The 17779-nt window shown below is 36.8% G+C and overlaps 1 protein-coding gene across 5 annotated transcripts in view; it reads right to left on the reverse strand.

Annotated features, from left to right (window-relative positions):
• The window catches only part of LOC117420563 (folliculin-interacting protein 2-like), a 51996-nt gene that overhangs the window by 23044 nt on the left and 11173 nt on the right, over window positions 1-17779 (reverse strand). Inside the window, exons 1-5 of one of the 5 annotated variants that reach the window (XM_059031410.1) lie at window positions 5181-5645; window positions 4382-4505; window positions 1031-1153; window positions 780-880; window positions 618-689 (exon numbers count right to left, since the gene is read on the reverse strand). In XM_059031410.1, coding sequence (XP_058887393.1) covers window positions 618-689; window positions 780-880; window positions 1031-1153; window positions 4382-4505; window positions 5181-5191 — 431 coding nt within the window. In that variant the 5' untranslated portion in view covers window positions 5192-5645. Of the gene's footprint in view, window positions 1-617; window positions 690-779; window positions 886-1030; window positions 1157-4381; window positions 4506-5180; window positions 5646-17779 lie in introns of those variants that run through there. The other 4 variants (XM_034034018.3, XM_034034017.3, XM_034034016.3 and 1 more) reach the window with 4 other exon arrangements.

Genomic DNA, 17779 nt, shown 5'->3' on the forward strand with positions numbered 1-17779 from the left:
CACATGGAGAGATCAGAACTTATTCCTAAAAACAGTTTACATAAATGTATCAGTCAAACAGTACAGGGCCTGAAGCTTGCACTAGCCCTACAACCAGTCCTGTGTTTCAGAACTTCCCTTGTTTAGGTATATTATTAAAATGACTAGGTGCCAGGTCACTGGTAAATCTGTACTGAACTGATCACCATGAATAAGTCACACCAAAGTTTGCAGGTTTACTAAAAGGAGTTTACACAGCCATAAGGAGGAACAACTGATTTAACATCAAACTCCTGGCCCCTGATTACTTCAATAACATACTTAATTGTTCTGAAACCCAGGACAGAGTTATGTATATTTTTTCACACAGAAACTGTACCAAATCTTAGCAAAAAAACACCCTTTAACTATTTTCTATATATTTTTTACAAATAGTAATGCTGCTTCTAGTCTCTTTAAAAAGCGAAGTGTGACTTAAGTGTGTCTCCGTTATATCATTGTTACGGGTGATAAGAACCTGCTTCTGTTTTTCAACCTCTCCCCAAATAATCACATTTATGGCAGGGCTGTTAGAAATAGCAACATTCTGAACTACTGTATAAAACAATGTAACATTTCGCAAACAATGCCTTTCTTACGTGTTTGTACATCCACTGGCACTGCCCACTCTAGCAGAAAATACTTTACTGATCATCAGCTGAGGAGGGGAGCTAAAATAACAACAGAAATCAAATTCGGTTAGAGCTTGGCTGATAAACTGTGTATGTAAAACAAGAAGGCAGTTTTATAGTCAAACTTACCGTATATAATGGATTTTTAATGTGGAACCTTTGTAGCTCATAGCAACTGATCCAAACATCATTTCACCAAGCATGTTGACATCAGACGCAGGCCTTGTATACTGTACTCAAATTAAAACAAAATATGTTAAACACTAAAACCCAGAATTGGGTCTATTTCAGAATGGTTGAAAAAATAAATAAATAAGACAAAAAAAAACACAAAAATCAAGGCAGACAAGTAATTTTATTAAAACAAACAGGTCTCTTACTTGGTATCTCGGCAGCTGTTCTTTTTCATTGGGTCTACCAGCCGATGGGGCATTCTGGGTATTGATGGTGCAGGCTCCACTCCTGTTGGTCTGGCAGCACTTGGCCTGAACATCTTCTGCATTCTTCTATGCCAAGAAAAAAAAAAAAAAAAAAAAAAAAAAAAAAAAAAAAAAAAAAGAAGAAGAAAACACTGAAAAGGGCACTAATTCTCTGAATGTGCAAGTACTGATTTTGTAAACCCTGCATGAAGAGTCACAACGTTACACAATTACAATTTTAAGTTAACATGGAACATTATTACAGGGCATGCATGGCAGTCATACAACTATAAGTACTGCAAAGCATGACGGTTTACAAGTGGTCACCTCTCGTAATAGATGCACCTGAAAGCATACTGCTGTGGATACAAGGCTAGGTTATTAAATAATGCTAAAACAAAATTCCAAATATATATATTTATGCATGCCTTTTGAAACAGATCTAGTTCAATTCTCAACTACTCAAGCATTCTGTCAGTTTAGGAATTTTTCAATGTCCCTTTACAGTAAGTTTTCTTTAAACTGTCTTTATAGATTCAGACAGTTTTATTGCAGTTTGCAACCAATAACAACTGTAAATGTTTCAATTGTGTGTGTGTGTGTGTGTGTGTGGTGTGTGTGTGAATTATTTCTGAATTTAACAATTTAATTCAGGCAATGTAATTCAAAGCTCCAGGGAACATTAAATAGTAAGTACCTGTAAATAATGTACCTGTCATTTTTCTTTTCATTATTAACATCCTGACAACTTTTTACACTCACAACTTTAAAGTCGGTTTCAAAGCTCTTTTCAAAATGGCCACTCTACTGCACTGATAGTGTAAGGATTATTGCCCACATTGTCAAACAGGTAACACAGCAATAACGATCCATGATGTAATACGGAACAGAAAAGCCAGAGCACTTCTTGTAATGTTTATTTATTTATGTATTTACTTTTAAAATAGCTCTTCCTGCATTGATTTAGAGGACAGATCTCAAACCCTAGTGCACTAGAGCTGGCATTTTGAAAAGAGCTTTAAAGCAGACTTAAGTGTAAAGCATTAACAAAAAATACTGGTACGTTGTAGCAACACATGGGGACGTATAACTTGATATTTTTCAGAATCCCGCTACTTACACTTTAAGTGCTACAAATGTATGGTGAACATAAACCACAGCCAGGAAGGACAAAATGGCAGTGTCATTTAGTTTTCAGTTTATCAAAGAGTTGTAGTCCACTCAAGCAGTGTTTTCCTAGTGATGTGTTTATGTAACTCTTGTTTATCTAAAACTCCTAGTGTGACTGTTAGAGCATAATAAATGTAGGAACAATTGTAGTCATGTGCCTTTTATCGACCACATGACTGAAACCACAAAGTACGTGCTCTGTTCCACGTCATCTACTGTAGAAGTGGCCTGCAATAGTATATAGAATATATAACCAGGTGAACAAACGCTTTTTAATCTTTTATCCGTTCTATTGTATGTGACTCTGCAGCAGCAGCTGTGATGTGTAGTTCACCCCCTAGCCTCTGTAGGTAGGATAAAAGCGTCTGCTTAAAAAATGTTTTTAAAAAAAAGATAAAAAAAGATAGTGTGAGTATTTCTCCAAAATGCCGTCCACCTGAAGAAGTGATCTCCAATCTGTTTTCACAGTGTTTTCTTAGTCTTAATTTGACTAAATATAAATATAATGCTGTCATATTTATATAGTCTTACTGACCAAATCAGTATCACCCTGGCAGCACACGGTGGTCCCAAACCCTATCAAAAGGGTTAAAGAGTACATAAGGACCTTTTTATTTGATTGTGTTACATGTTCCCATGTGTTGCTACAACTGTTTACGTAAGGTGTGTGTATTGTTTTAATTTTTTTTTTGCAAATTGGATTCCTGCCTCAAGATGGCTTCCCCTGTACCCGCATGGACCTCTCATAACTACATTCCCCATTATCTGCCTGCTCACTGGTAAATCCATCTCAGTTACATATGTGAGCAGGAGGATGATGGGAAATGTAGTTCTGAGAGGCCAATGCATGTACATGAGAAGCCATCTTGTGGCAGGGAACGCAATTTAAAAGTTAAAAAAAAGTGGTCAAAATGTAAAAAAAATAAATAAATAATAAAATAATACATACACCTTGCGTAAACAGTTGTAGCAACACATGGGAACATGTAACACAATAAAATAAAAAGGTCCTTATGTACTCTTTAATGGTTTCTTTTGTTGGTGCAATCCTGTATATCTAAATAGAAAGGTGTAGTTTAACACATCTTAACATGTTGTAAACTCAGGGTGGACATAATTCCAGAATCTAAATCAGCTCTGCGAATGACCTAAATAAGTTATTGAGCTCTGCAATGAAGGCAGCTTTATGACCACAAATCCACAGGCAACAAATGAGTGGACAGTTCAAACATGCTGGTGTTAAATGCTCTGACCTATTTATTCAGACTAGCAGCTGATCAGTCAGACTTGTCATGAGATCCTTACCAGTCAGGATTATAAAGCATGTGATAGTTCGCAGTTCAATAGGACAGAACTCTTAACACTGCAGTCAAGCCTTTTTTTTAACAAGGCAATCACAACACATTTACAGTACTTCTGCCACATAATATTATGATAAAACCGCACACAGAATCATGTTTTTGATTAGGATGCCACCAGTAAATAGGCAACAACTTGTTGAATGTTAATTAATTCAAAGCATCCTTTATACCTACACTACGCAAAACAAAATGGAGAAACAGATAGGGGACGCTGAATTCAAAGAAATTTACAGAACCATTTTAAGACCATTTTAGGATAAGACACATGCTTTTGTGAACAAAACAACAATATATAGTATTATATGACAGAGATGACAGGCACTGGTGTATCCACAAGTTACCTCGATGTTCAGAGGACGTAATAAAGTTTTCAATTTTCATCAGTTCATTGGTCCACTGTGTTTGCAAGGATTCTTTTGTTTTCAAATTCATAATTTACAAAATAAGTTTAATATGCAGAGACTGTTCTGGACTTCAGTTACTGTATTCCTTTTCACAACAGTCTAGAACAGTAGTTTAACACCAGTCTACAAGCTGAATATCAAGCTTAATTTTATTCATAAAAACAGATTTAAAAAACCTTCTTTAAATAACTCATGACTTAAAGTTTTATGAACAATATATGCAGTGGATTATTCAGGTGTAGTCAAAAGATACATCATTAAAGCACATTTCCTTATTTACCAGTTATCACATTACATCATACAAATGTAACTGCACATGTTAAAAGGATTTGCAAAGCAATGATATGAAATCAATTGTTGAAAAAAAAAAAAAATACCTGAGCTGATTCATCGATTTTGCAGACCGTTTTTGAGTCGAACAGCACCTGTCTGCCTCTGCGCTCACAATCCTGATATACGATCAGCCGAATCTGGGTCAGGTCCAATTCAGAAGATGCCCAGCTGTTTGTGTGAATAAAAACAAAAGTTTAAAGAAAATAGATTTTAAAAAAATAACAGAAATTCTAGAGTAACAGAAACGATAGCGTGACCCAAGACCATATTCAAAGACTTCTTGAACGCAATTGTAAATACACTATTTATAACTCATATTTTCTATTTTACAAAATGTGTCTCGTAATACTGCCTAGAACCCTCAGTAAACATTACCTGTACACTATTAAGAGTATATTTTACATTTACACGTAGCACATTTTTATGGTTGGAAAACTAAAAAAGATTTCTACAGTTATCATCTAGGATTCTCTAGTTAAACCTGTAACTACTGTCAACTATATAAAAAAAATAATAATAAATGGACACTTGTCTTACTGTGCATGACTGCTTTTGCCAGCCCTCTGAAATCACGTAGGCTACTTTTTACAGTACCTGAAATAACCCTGATAACACAACAGCACACACAGTCACAAATACAGTATTTTCTTAAATTCTTCTGGTGCTCTTTCAGATAACCTGCCAACCCAAACAAGACACTCGAGCGGGGCTGTGTAATGTGTCCTCACACATTCCAGCGACAAGCTTCAATGCTATGGTAACAACTGCAAAATGTACAATCAGCATACAGTATTGAATGTGCCTGTGGATTTATCCTCTATACTTGACTCTTATCTACTATACCTGTGCTCCATCCTGCTCCAGAAGTCCCTTCCTGCACAGAGTTGATCTCCAGGCAACCTGCGCTTGATTGCACTGCCGCAACTACAGTATAATTACTGTATCCCAGTTTGGAGCTCATCCTAAAGCACACGACTGTCAGATGACCTGATACAGCAGGCTCTAGCTGATCTGGCTGCACCTCTAAGCTGCATTGTCTGGGGCGGTGTTCAGAATGCAGACCTACAGTTGTACATCTACTGTAACATGCAAGAGGCAGCTGAACCACGAAGCACCTACTGTACACACCTACATACACTTATGCATTTCTTCCCAGCACATTACACAGTTTAATATCAGATCCTGAGTAGGTGCAATCTCATCATTTAGTCGGAGACAACATGCAGTTTCAAGGAAAGGTCCGACATATCTGTGAAAGCTCATGTCTTCATCTTATAGGATCTGTTCTCTGTGTAAATGTAGGTTACTTAGCTTTGACAGTCTTTCCAGCTGCGAGCTACCATTAACAAGAAACAATGCCTCAGAGAACACAGCTTTCTGAAAGCCTGACAACCCTGCCTTTATATTCCTGACACTAAGAATCTGCTAGTTGGCCGGCTGCCCCTGCTCCTGTCTATGAGCTGGTAGTACATGCCACCAGGGAATCAAAGGAGCTGCTCATTGAGAGACCCGTCATCTGATCCCAAAATCTCTGCTCCTGTTTCCTCACGAAAGTTTCGAAATGATCATGGAAAGAACTAAGACTAAACCCTACTAGGAACCTGGCTTTTCAACAAGGGTTTTGAACTGCAGTGTTTTCAGGAACTGATGATACAAGTTGACATTTGAAAAGAGAACTCATACATTCAAAATCTATTCTTGCTATTTAAAAAATGTAAATGTGTTTAAAAGCATGATAAGTGTAGAGCACAGTACGGAAGATTTTACAGACATTAAAACAGGGATGCATTTACTGGAATATATTATATAACATTTTTAAGTTCAATTTTTGTTACATAATTAATCATGCTTTCATTTTTGATGCATTTTTTTATGCTTTGTATGTATGAAACTTTATTGTTTTCATGACTTTTGCCTTAACTGTACGACTGTGGTATATGAGTGGTGACGAAACTGTAATGATAATAAGCCTCATTTCCCAGTAAATGACCACAGAATTATACCAGAGGCTGGTGAAATATTACACATGATTATCTCAATTTTGAGACATTATAAAGCATCATGCAATATAGCAATATGTGACCAACGATCCAGGCCACTGCACATCTGAAACAGTATGGTTTCTCGGTTCCTCTTTACAAACCACAGTGCAAGTTATTCTTATGTAAGTCACAATAGGGTTTTGTGGCACAGACGATTTTCTTAAATTTAAAAAAAAGCTTCTGTCCTCAATTTCCACAGAAAGGGTCTGATTTATGAAGGCCTTTGGAAACAAGTTTTGGTGGGGGGGAAATCACTGTTAATTTACAAAGCTGTTAAAAACACCTTTAAACAAACAAACAAACTTGAGCTGCTTGTAAATAGCTTTGTAAAAAACTTGGTTTTATATTCACAAAGTAACAGTATTTTGATATTGTGTATAATGTTTAAATTTTAGGCTATAAAAGCTGAATCTACAACTATTTAAGTAAATCTTTCTGTACATCTGTTGTCCCAGAGTGTGTTTTTAGTCACAGAATTAAAAAAAAAAACTGAAAAAAAAATGAAACTTCACTGGTACAAATTTTAATTTGCTAGATGTACTGCACTAATATTGCAGAAAAGTATATTTTTACACAAAATGTTTATACAGCTGTCTCAACACTGTTACAAAAGAAACTACAAAAAATTGAATGATGGACATCCATTACTTGGCAAATTGAACTGCCTTGTGCTATGGTTAGAAGAGTGTTCATTTCTGTAACTGTTTACCAAGATTACAAAATATTGTATTAAAACAAACAAATACGATTATTTAGTAAAGTGCTAACTTGCAAAACAAGTGATACAAGCGATAAAGCATTAATAGCAAAAAGCTTGTTTGCAAGTCCAAAGAACACAACATGGTTTTAACTGATGCACAAAATGTACTGCTTGCAGGTTTAAATTGTACACTACCCTGCAACAATTGGGAAATACAACACACCAAAACATTTGTATACTTGACTGGTACAGTATTATCTCTTTTACTTTTAAGTACAGTAAATGTTGCATTATAGTAAAAGTAAAACAGTGTGAATCATATATTAAAGACAGCATAAAATAAAGAGACTACTGTTTTCTTTCTTTTTTTTTTATAAAAATGTAGTAGTCGTCAATTAGTTTTTTTGTTGTTTTCTCCCCAATTTAATAGTGTCCAATTATTTTTGTTTAGCTCAGCTCACCGCTACCACCTCCACGCTGACTCGGGAGCGGCAAAGAGGAGCACATGCTGTCCTCTGAAGCGTGTGCCGTCAGCCAACCGCTTTTTTTTCACACTACAGACTCACCGTGCAGCCACCCAGAGCTACAGCGTCGAAGGACAACGCAGCCCTGGGCAGCTTACAGACAAGCCACAGGTGCCAAGCCAGGCTACAGGGGTCGCTGGTGCGCGGGGAGCCGAGAACACCCTGGCCGACCTAACCCTCCCTCCCCCCCGGGAAGCGCTCGGCCAATTGTGCGCCGCCCACTGGGAGCTCCCATCCTTGGTCGGCAAAGGAATAGCCTGGACTCGAACCGATGACGTCCAGACTATAGGGCGCATCCTACACTCTTTTACTGGATGAGTCACTCGGGAACCCCTTATAAAAAGACCACTGTAGCGGAGATATCCAGTTAAACAATATTACAAATTCAAATAAGAATTAAGCTTCAGAGCCTCTTTGTAATGTACCTGGTCCCGGGATGTCCCAACAGTGGCACCACACTAGATACTCTTGCTTTTTGATTTGCTTTGATTTTCAAGGTACTGTAGGCGGCGGTTTCCAAAATTGAATACTCATGAAGAATTATCAATATTTTGGGTGCCTCTCCTTAAAACACAGTCAAGTTCTACATCTACATTTGACTTTTGTGGACAAATGTGCAATCACAGCTACCATTGGCACAACTGTCATGCAGTCAGGTGACTCTTTACTGTATGACCAGCATGCCAAGAAATGCTACGTTGGTGAGGAAAAGAGAACCATTGGCGAAGGGTTTTTAAGACCATATACTGTAAAACATTATACCGCCAAGTTTTGCAACTCAGTACAATGAAGGAGCAAACCAAAGCTGGCTGCTTAAGCTTCATTAAAGTATAGCTGAGCCTCATAATGGTGCAGATTTTACTGGTTTAGATGTACCACAGGGGGTTTCCTTGTGCCCACTTCACAGCAGCAGACCAGAATGATATATTTCCTTATAGCAGAGAAAGGTTGGTCAAACACTAGCCACAATGCCCAACACGTAGGACTGTCATGACAATCGCATCATCCAACACCTCTTTACAACCTTGAAGACCTCAGCAGCATTCACAGAATGCAAATCAGTACAGCAGCAATACCACAAGCAGTACGCAACAGCTTACAGAACACTCTGGAATGAAACCATATCCTAATAAACAGATTATGTAACAACATAACATTTAATGGTATAACCACCTTTATTGTTCAATTAAAACCAGCAATTCTCCAGATATCATATTTTATTTCAGTTCAATCTAAAGCCCTGACAACTGATAAGCTAGAGATAATATTAACGCTGTACAGCAACCCAAGGCAACAGCTATGATAACACATATCAAAAGGAAACTGACTAATTCCCTTGTGCACTGAAGCTGACAGAATCAAAACTGTTCACACTTAGTGTATGACCCACAAATGTTTATCAGTCATGCCCTCAGGGACAGCAAACACGTACAACACACCACCATCCAAACAAAAAAGGGAAATGCAAGGCTGTGAGTCCAGTTTTTATTTCCTTGGTAGCATGGGAATACACTCAAAACACTTAGCACTCATTTAATATAGTAATTTTGTAAATTGTATTGTTTTAAAATGAGTTTTAGGCTACTTCTTACTTGGCACGGCAGCAGTCCCAAAGTGAAAACAATCATGTGAAAGATCTCACCTGCACCTGTTAATGTGCGTTGATCAATAATCTACTTCATTGAGGGTAGTTCTGAAACCCAGTGTGAAATTCCATTCAGCTGGTGTGCAACAGCTGGGTGTTTACAATGTTTCGGTATGTATCAGATAAAAAGCAGACATTTACCCCTCAATACTGAATTACTTGATCACTATTTATAATGGACACATCTTTGCTGTATAATTTACTTGGCTGCACTGCTCTTGCCCAGGTTGAGTTATTTTGCAAAACAAGTTGAGCGCTGCAGTGAACAGAACCCGGTAAACCCCAGCAGAGTTGTAAGAATGAAAGCCGATACGTGTGACATCAGCAGAAGGGTAAAATGTGAAGCAGTTAACAGTTGGTGCAATAGTCATCAGCCCTACTTTTAATGACAAGCAACGGTATTCAAAAGTATGAGTAACACCATTAGCCGTCTAACCAAAACATGTCATTACACTGGCTCCCTGGAAACAAGGCAGTACTGTCAGCAACTTCTTGTGCTGCCTGAAGTTATTCAAATACAATTAGCTTATCCTTGTTGCTGGCTCAATGGTGTGAGTCTTATCTTGTGGATTAACCCAGAGTGAGTTGCTCAATATAATAATTAATCAGTTTAATACTAATATTTTATTAAACCTCAAAATCAGCACGCAATACAAAAAATGCATTACAATGTGCATAATTACCAATTTCGCAGACAACAGAGTGCGCAGTCTTCATTCCTCTGGTCTAACAAACATCTCTAAACAAGTATTTTTATACCTAACCTGTGGTTACATCATTCTTCACCAATTCTTTCTTGTGTAACTTTTCTCCATTACAGCTTTGGTATCCTCCTGGGTCTTTCTAATAAACACCCTAACAATTCATGAATTTGACACACACACACACACACACCCTGCTAATAAGATATATTACTGCAAGAGATTACAAGACACAGGAAGAGTACAAGACACCAACAACCTCCACATATCGCACCCAAATAAGTAACATGTCCTTCTCAGTAACTTTACATGGAATGCAGGGACACAGACAAAGCGTAGCAACATATAAAACAGAACGTTAGTACAAAAACAACTCCTTTTCTTCTAGGGCTTGTAACCAGGAGGTCCCCGGTTCAAATCCCACCTCAGCCACTGACTCACTGTGTAACCCTGAGCAAGTCACTTAACCTCCTTGTGCTCCGTCTTTCGGGTGAGACGTAGTTGTAAGTGACTCTGCAGCTGATGCATAGTTCACACATCCTAGTCTCTGTAAGTCGCCTTGGATAAAGGTGTCTGCTAAATAAACAAATAATAATAATAATAATAATAATAATAATAATAATAATAATAATAATAATAACCAGTAGCCGAATGTCAAAAATCTTCACGGCACAGACTGCAAACCTTCAGGACACTAGGTCAAGGTAGGGGGGAGTCTGTGTGTGAGCATTATTGTAGGTTGTACCTAAGACACAGCACACTTTTAAAACAAACATATCTTTCTTTACTGGAAAAATGTCAAAAATGCCCCTCGTTTTGAGTGATGTGTTTTTTTGTTTGTTTGTTTGTTTGTTTTTTCATTCAATATTTTTACTAAAAATTTAGGGAAAAGTGAATTATATATCCAAACAAATATATTTTTTTCCCCTTTGTTTCACAACAACATTTCCATGTTTATTTGAAGTGTTTTATTTTGCTTGTTCAGCTACAAAAAGGCACAAGAAAACCTCATGTTATTACTTTATAAAAACGTGTCTATGGCCACTGTTTACTGTGAAGAAACGGCAATAGCAAGGAATGAAAAAAGTAAAAAATAAATAAAAAGTGGTGTCAACTTTATGTGCTATTTATTTTGGGAATAAACAAAACAACGTTTAACTTGACTTGAACTGCTCTTTGGCATCCTTTGTTTTGTAGTTAAGTCACTGAGGAGAAGTAAACCCTACACAACATATTCTTTACTCCTGGGATATTTTTTTACTTTAACGTATTACATAGTGTAACGTCTTGCTGTAGAATAAAGGCACACACACGGGCCATGCCCTCCTACTGCTGCTGCTATGCTGTCTCTGCCTGGGTTCTGAGCAATATAATGGCTTTTATTAGTTTTTGAAAACGAATGAATATCTATCTATATCTATCTCTCTCTATCTCTAATTTATATATATATATATATATATATATATATATATATATATATATATATATATATATATATATATATATATATATATATATATATATAGTATATTGTGGTGGCAGCTTGCCATGGGTTCTGCGGGAAGAGAGAGACACTGCAACAAGGGATTTCTTTGGCGCTGGAAAGTGCCGTTGTTTTGTAGAAATGGATTGGCGCTTGTAAGTGCCGTCGTTTTAGCTTGCAAATGATCTTAGCCCTTGCTGCTGTCACTCTCTCAACACACTCCCCCACAAAACAGCACGCAGGCTGCACCTTATATAGAGTCAGCAGGCAGGAAAGAGCGGACCTGGTTGGAACCAGACAGACAGACAGACAGACAGACAGACAGAAATACAATTATTTACAACACAAATCCTGCACCCCAGCAGTTCAATGCAGCACCAATGGCAAGTCCTGCGGGCTCCGACATTACTATATATATATATATATATATATAATGTATATGTGTGTATACACACACACACACACACACACACACACACACACACACACACACATATATATATATATATATATATATATATATATATATATAAACTCTTAGTTAGAGTTAGAAATGTAACTGACCAAAAATTATACACATGGTCGAATTGGGTACTGTACCACACGCGGGTGTGTGCTGGGAGGGAGTTGTGCTGTGTAAATGACACCTAAAAATAGATTTCAGACAGAGTGCAAAAAAATAGTAATTTAAAGATTAAATTAATTTGAAAATATGTAACAGTATCAGGGGGGAATCTAAAGTAAATATGACGACATTATTTATTTAGAAGTCTGAAATGGAGAAGTACAAATGGGAGTCTAAATTCAGATGCCGGCGAAATTCGAAACCTTCGTGCAGGGTGCTCCCGACCAAACGTTCTGCAGACCTGCTTCTAACAATAGACAAATACTAACAATGATCTAATGATGCCAACAAGGTTGTATCTTGCACCATGCTGATAATCAGATCACCTGTTGTGATGCACAGTATAAAACGCACATTATAAAATGTCCTTATGTACTCTATGCAACCCATATCCTGCAAAACATGTTTAATGGACTTTAGACACTTCTGGCTTAAAATCATCCAAACAGCAATTTATCACAGAGAACTGATTTCTATGTATTTACAGTGCAGAACATAATTTTCAAAGTGACCTATCAAAGTACATTGTGTATATTCTCTCAGCTCTCCATACGGCAGCCCATGCTTTTCTCACATGCATGGGTGCCTAACTTTGTGTATAAGTGTGTGTGGGGGGGGCAGAGGTAAAAGAATTAGGTTTCCCAGAAGCTCTGGGAAACCAAATTTTTACTGTTCAATCTTTTCAAGTTACTGTTTTTGTAATTGTAAACCCACAGAATTGGGCAGGTGTTCCAACATAACATGCAGAATATTTATTAACTGAGCATTTACTAAGTACAAACACAAGTAGCACTAGTAGTATATCTGCACAATGCTATACAGTACCTGTAATTAGAACATGCAGCTTATTAAACGGAAGTGCTAAACAAACACAAAGAATAACATGTACAAAGTTATAGTTTTGTGGCGAACCGTGGTTCCTGCAGGCAGAGGTTTCTCACAGGCGGAGGTGGGATGCGAACCCAGGACCTTCCACTCTGAAGCATAGCACCGATATCGCTGTACAAAAGACCTGGCTCCCTTGCAGGAGCTGGTATCGGGGGTTATGTCTTCATATTTGATTGTGTCACCTCTACCCCCGTGTGCACTACAACATGGCTTGTTTATTGATAGCTATATTGACGTATTTTTGTTAAGTTAAAACATTTCTTTTCTCAGATTTGTTTTAAATGTAATGCTGTATGCTACAGTTTTTCACGTTCTGTCATCAGACAATGCTGAGCGAAGTTATTATCAAAGCAAAACCAGCTGTTACAAGACTTTCGCAACTTGCACCAATGCTTGGTGCTGATATGTTGAAACAATAAGCATGGCAATGCTTAGTGATAATTGGTTGAAATACTAAATGCCAGCCCCCACGTGGCAATGTTAATTGGTTGAAACAGCTGATTCATGATATTAGTACAGGCAGTGCTGCTCAACCATGCTCATATGTTAACAAGAGAAACATGAATGCAGCCACACCACTAGCACTCCCAATTCTCGCATCCTTGGGCACCAAAATAAATAAATAAATAAATAAATAAAAACAGCAAAAAAAAACAATGCGCCACTGTGGCGGGCGAGTATGTGAAATGTTTCCGCTCCAGTCTAAATTACTTAGAACTCTACAATTCCTCCAGAAGAGTTTTCAGTATCATCAACCCCTTTAGTAAATATTGAGGAGTCACCCTTTTTATGAATCAGCATTTATTTCAAACTTTTTATATAATATACCTAAATGTTTATTATTAAATAATGTGAGTTTAAATTATTAGTAAGAACACATGTTGCGATGTAAAAGCTGAACATTAAAATCAGCAAAGAACGAAGTTACAAGTTTTTAATGAAAAGAAATATTGTAGCCAACTTAAGTAAAACCAGGCTCATGTGATTTTGAAATGCCACTATTTGATATATTTGCTACTGCTTAATCTAAGTTAAAAAAATAAAAGATATACATGGGAATTGAACTTGAACTAATTCATGGCCCCGCAGCAACATCAACTTTTTTTTTTTTTAGTAACTATCTGACACTCTCTCTTCCTTACCTTTTTTCTTTTAATAATTGTCTGATACTCTCTCTTCCTTACGATATTTTTGGGAGCAATACAAAATATGTGCCTATAGTTAATAGTTCGCTAAGTCGTCTCTCCTGACCGCTGACCAATATGTTTGTGTAGGGAGAATTGTGATTGTTTATAAAATGTAGCATATCCTCTGAATACTTCAATTTTTAAAATTTTATTTTAAACCTTTTAAAGACAAAACTAATGCCAAATATATGCAAAATATATAGTTTGACCCCACCCCATATTCAAACTGGGAGGGCACGTGCCCCTTCTGCCCCATGGGTTAGGCACCTATGCTCACATGTCCATCATTCCCAACCTGCAAGTTTTAAGTTACAGTCTGAAAAACTTATCTGAGATGCTGCCAAAATACCTCGAAAGTATGACATTATAAGCTCCTAAGCCTCTGTTTGCAAACAATTTTGCTGCAGCTAAATGTCACAACCCACAATTTGAATATAGGAATCCATTTTGGTTTATCCGTATCTGAGGCACAATGTGAAACTAGTTCAAGTAAACAAAAGGTGAATATATTCATCGGTGTTATGTACATAGTGTTATGTTGTAATCAACAGTTTACATTTTTAATTTATAATTTCTAGAATTTTCTCAAAAACAAAGAATTTTAGGAAAAATCTTTTGTAACAAAAGTTTTGCTTTCGTGGATGAGGAAAAGAAATAGATTATTTTTCAGCAATTGTTTAGCAAAATTCAAAAAATGGTAATTCAAAAGTATTCATACCCTGACAAGGAAAATGAAATTAATACCTAGTTGTGGCACCTTTAGCAATAATAATTTAGCAATTAGGATATTTGTCAATAAGCTTTTGTCATGATTCTTTAGTGATTTTTGACCATTCTTCAACACAAAATTGTTCCAGTTCATTCAAATTCCGAGGACTTCTCTTGTGCACAGCCTTCTTCAACTCATACCAAAGATTCACAATCAGACTTAGATCAGGACTTTGACTAGGCCACTCCAGAACCTTGATTTTATTCTTCTTTAACCATTCTGAAGTAGATTTTGATGTGTGCTTTGGATCATTGTCGTGTTGGAACGTCAAGTTGCGCTTTAAACCAAGTTTTGTAGCGGAGGGTTTCAGATGATTGGCCAATATCTTTTGGTATGCTATGGAATCCATTTTAACATGTACTGGAACTAAATTTCCTGTGCCATTAGAGGAAAAACAGCTCCATGCTTGACAGTAGGTATGGTGTTTTCTTTGTATGCCTCACCATATTTTCTCCAAATGTAACGACTATCACCGTGACAAACTAGCTAGATTTTTGTTTCATCACTCCACAAAACCTTTGACCAGAACGCATATCCATCATTCAGATACCGTTTTGCAAACTTTAAGCGATTGTCTTTGTGACGTTTTCCTAAGAGTGGCTTTCTGCTTAGCCTGCAACCTTCACAATGCAATACTCGACCTATGGTTGAAATGGAAACCCCAGTCTCACTTGCAGCCAATTCACTTTTAATATCTTTGGCAGTCAATCTCGGATTGTTATTAACCTTCCTCACAATTCTTCTACTTGTTCTTGGTGAACATTCTTTCTTCCAGACTGAGGGAAAGTTGTGACAGTACCATGAACCTTGTACTACTTGATAATAGAAACAATAATTGAAACTGGGGTAATAATTAATTATAAGAATTATTATTATTGAAATTGGGATACTCAAATGCTTGGAAATATTTTTGTAATCTTCTCCAGCTTTGTGACAATAAATAATTTTCTGCCTAAGGTCTTGAGATAGCTCTTTACTTTTTCCCATATTGACTTACTGGTAATCACAGCAATCATCCTATGCCTAACCCTTTTATACTCTAAAGGGTCTGTTCACACTGGAGCTTTTTTTCGTACTCAGTGTGGTTCAGTTCGTTTGGAGAACAGTGTGAACATCAAAGTTCGATTGGCAAATGAACCAAACCGAACCAAACTGAGACCACTAGAAGAAGTGGTTTCAGTCCATTTGGCAAAAGAGCCGAGTTTGGTCCGCTTAAAAAAACTTGAATGTGAACACTGGAAGGTCCCTGATCTTTTGCAAACAGGAAACGAACCACACTTTTCACGTAACCGGAAATTGCATTTGCCCATGTAGTTTTGTTGTTCTTTCACTACCCACGAGGAAAAATGGCTAGAGGGGTTTGTATGGACAACAGAGGAGAATGCGGCGTTACTAGACATTTGGTCTGACGACAAAATTCAATGTGAACTCAATAAAGCTCACAAAAACACAAAAATGTTTTCTACGTTTTCTGAAAGGCTCAACGAGAAGAATTAGCAGAATTATATTTAAATTTCATAAGGCAGTTAGTTAGCAGTAAAATACTGTATTTAGGTGAACCGATATTTAGGAGACCTTAACTACTGTATTATATTTGATTAAAACTTTCAAAAAGATGCATAGAGTACATGTTTGCTACCTCTAGGCAAAGCAATCACCATTCAGCATCACAACACTAATGAAACAGAGACTGACAAATGTGTTTGGACCGCTGTGTGTAGTTGATTAACTACAGTTTTATTTTATAATTTTTATTTTACGCATTATGCTGCCATTTCTGATATGCAGTGTTTCATTACTGCCACATACTAACAGCGTCCCTGTGTAGGAACAGCCTTGTTAATGTGCTCTTCTGGGTGCTTCGGAAAGTGAACGGCTCACTGGGCTGTTTTTTTTTTGTAACTAAAGCAATCAGGGATACCAATACAATACCAGTAAACTACACACAGAGAGATGAGATCGCACACCTTTATTCACAGAATTAATTTTAACAAAAATAAAAATAACCATAGCCTACCCGTTCAGTGAAGTTTTGTTGCCATGCAGTCCTGTCATCAGTAAGGGCTTCAGTAGCTGCAGTCGTTATCGTCTTCGAGCCATCTCACTCATCTGCTGCTGTTTTTTCAGATAACGTGAAGGTGACGAGATTGCTCTTTCACTATCTCCTTCATTTTCTCCTGTGCTACTACCACAAAAGGTGTATTCCCTCAAATCACGAACATCTTGAAATACCAAGATGCAATGCATACAAATGCCTAAAAAATTGATTACTGCAATATGAACACATGTGAACTGAGTCCTTGGAAAACGCAGAAGTGAACCACGAAAACGAACCCCAGTTAATTTCCAAACAAACTCAGCACGTTTGAACACAAGGCAAGTGTAAACAGATAGCATACTGATACATTGTTTCAAAACAAACAAACCGAATTGAGGACGTTTGAAACAAATCCAGTGTGAATACCCCATTAGAATGCTGGATTGTAGGTGAACATTCTCTAGACTTTCCTAGAATTAGGTTCTGCATTATCATACTGAAATTTCTAGCACCCTGTAGACAATACTATCATAGCATCAGAGGGAATGAATACTTTTGAATTACCTTTTTTGGAGTTTTGCAAAAAGATTGCTGAAATAAATAATTGTGGAAATCAATTTGTTGTAACTTTTTTCCTCATTCACAAAAGCAAAACTTTTGTTACAAAAGATTTTTCCTAAAATTATTTGTTTGAGAAATTTCAGAAATTATAAATTTCCATAAATTTATAAATTTGGGGTATGTAAATTGCAACTGTGTACATTATATATATATATATATATATATATATATATATATATATATATATATATATATATATATATATATACATACATACAG

This window comes from Acipenser ruthenus, chromosome 1, assembly GCF_902713425.1.
Source record: "Acipenser ruthenus chromosome 1, fAciRut3.2 maternal haplotype, whole genome shotgun sequence".
NCBI lineage: Eukaryota > Metazoa > Chordata > Actinopteri > Acipenseriformes > Acipenseridae > Acipenser > Acipenser ruthenus.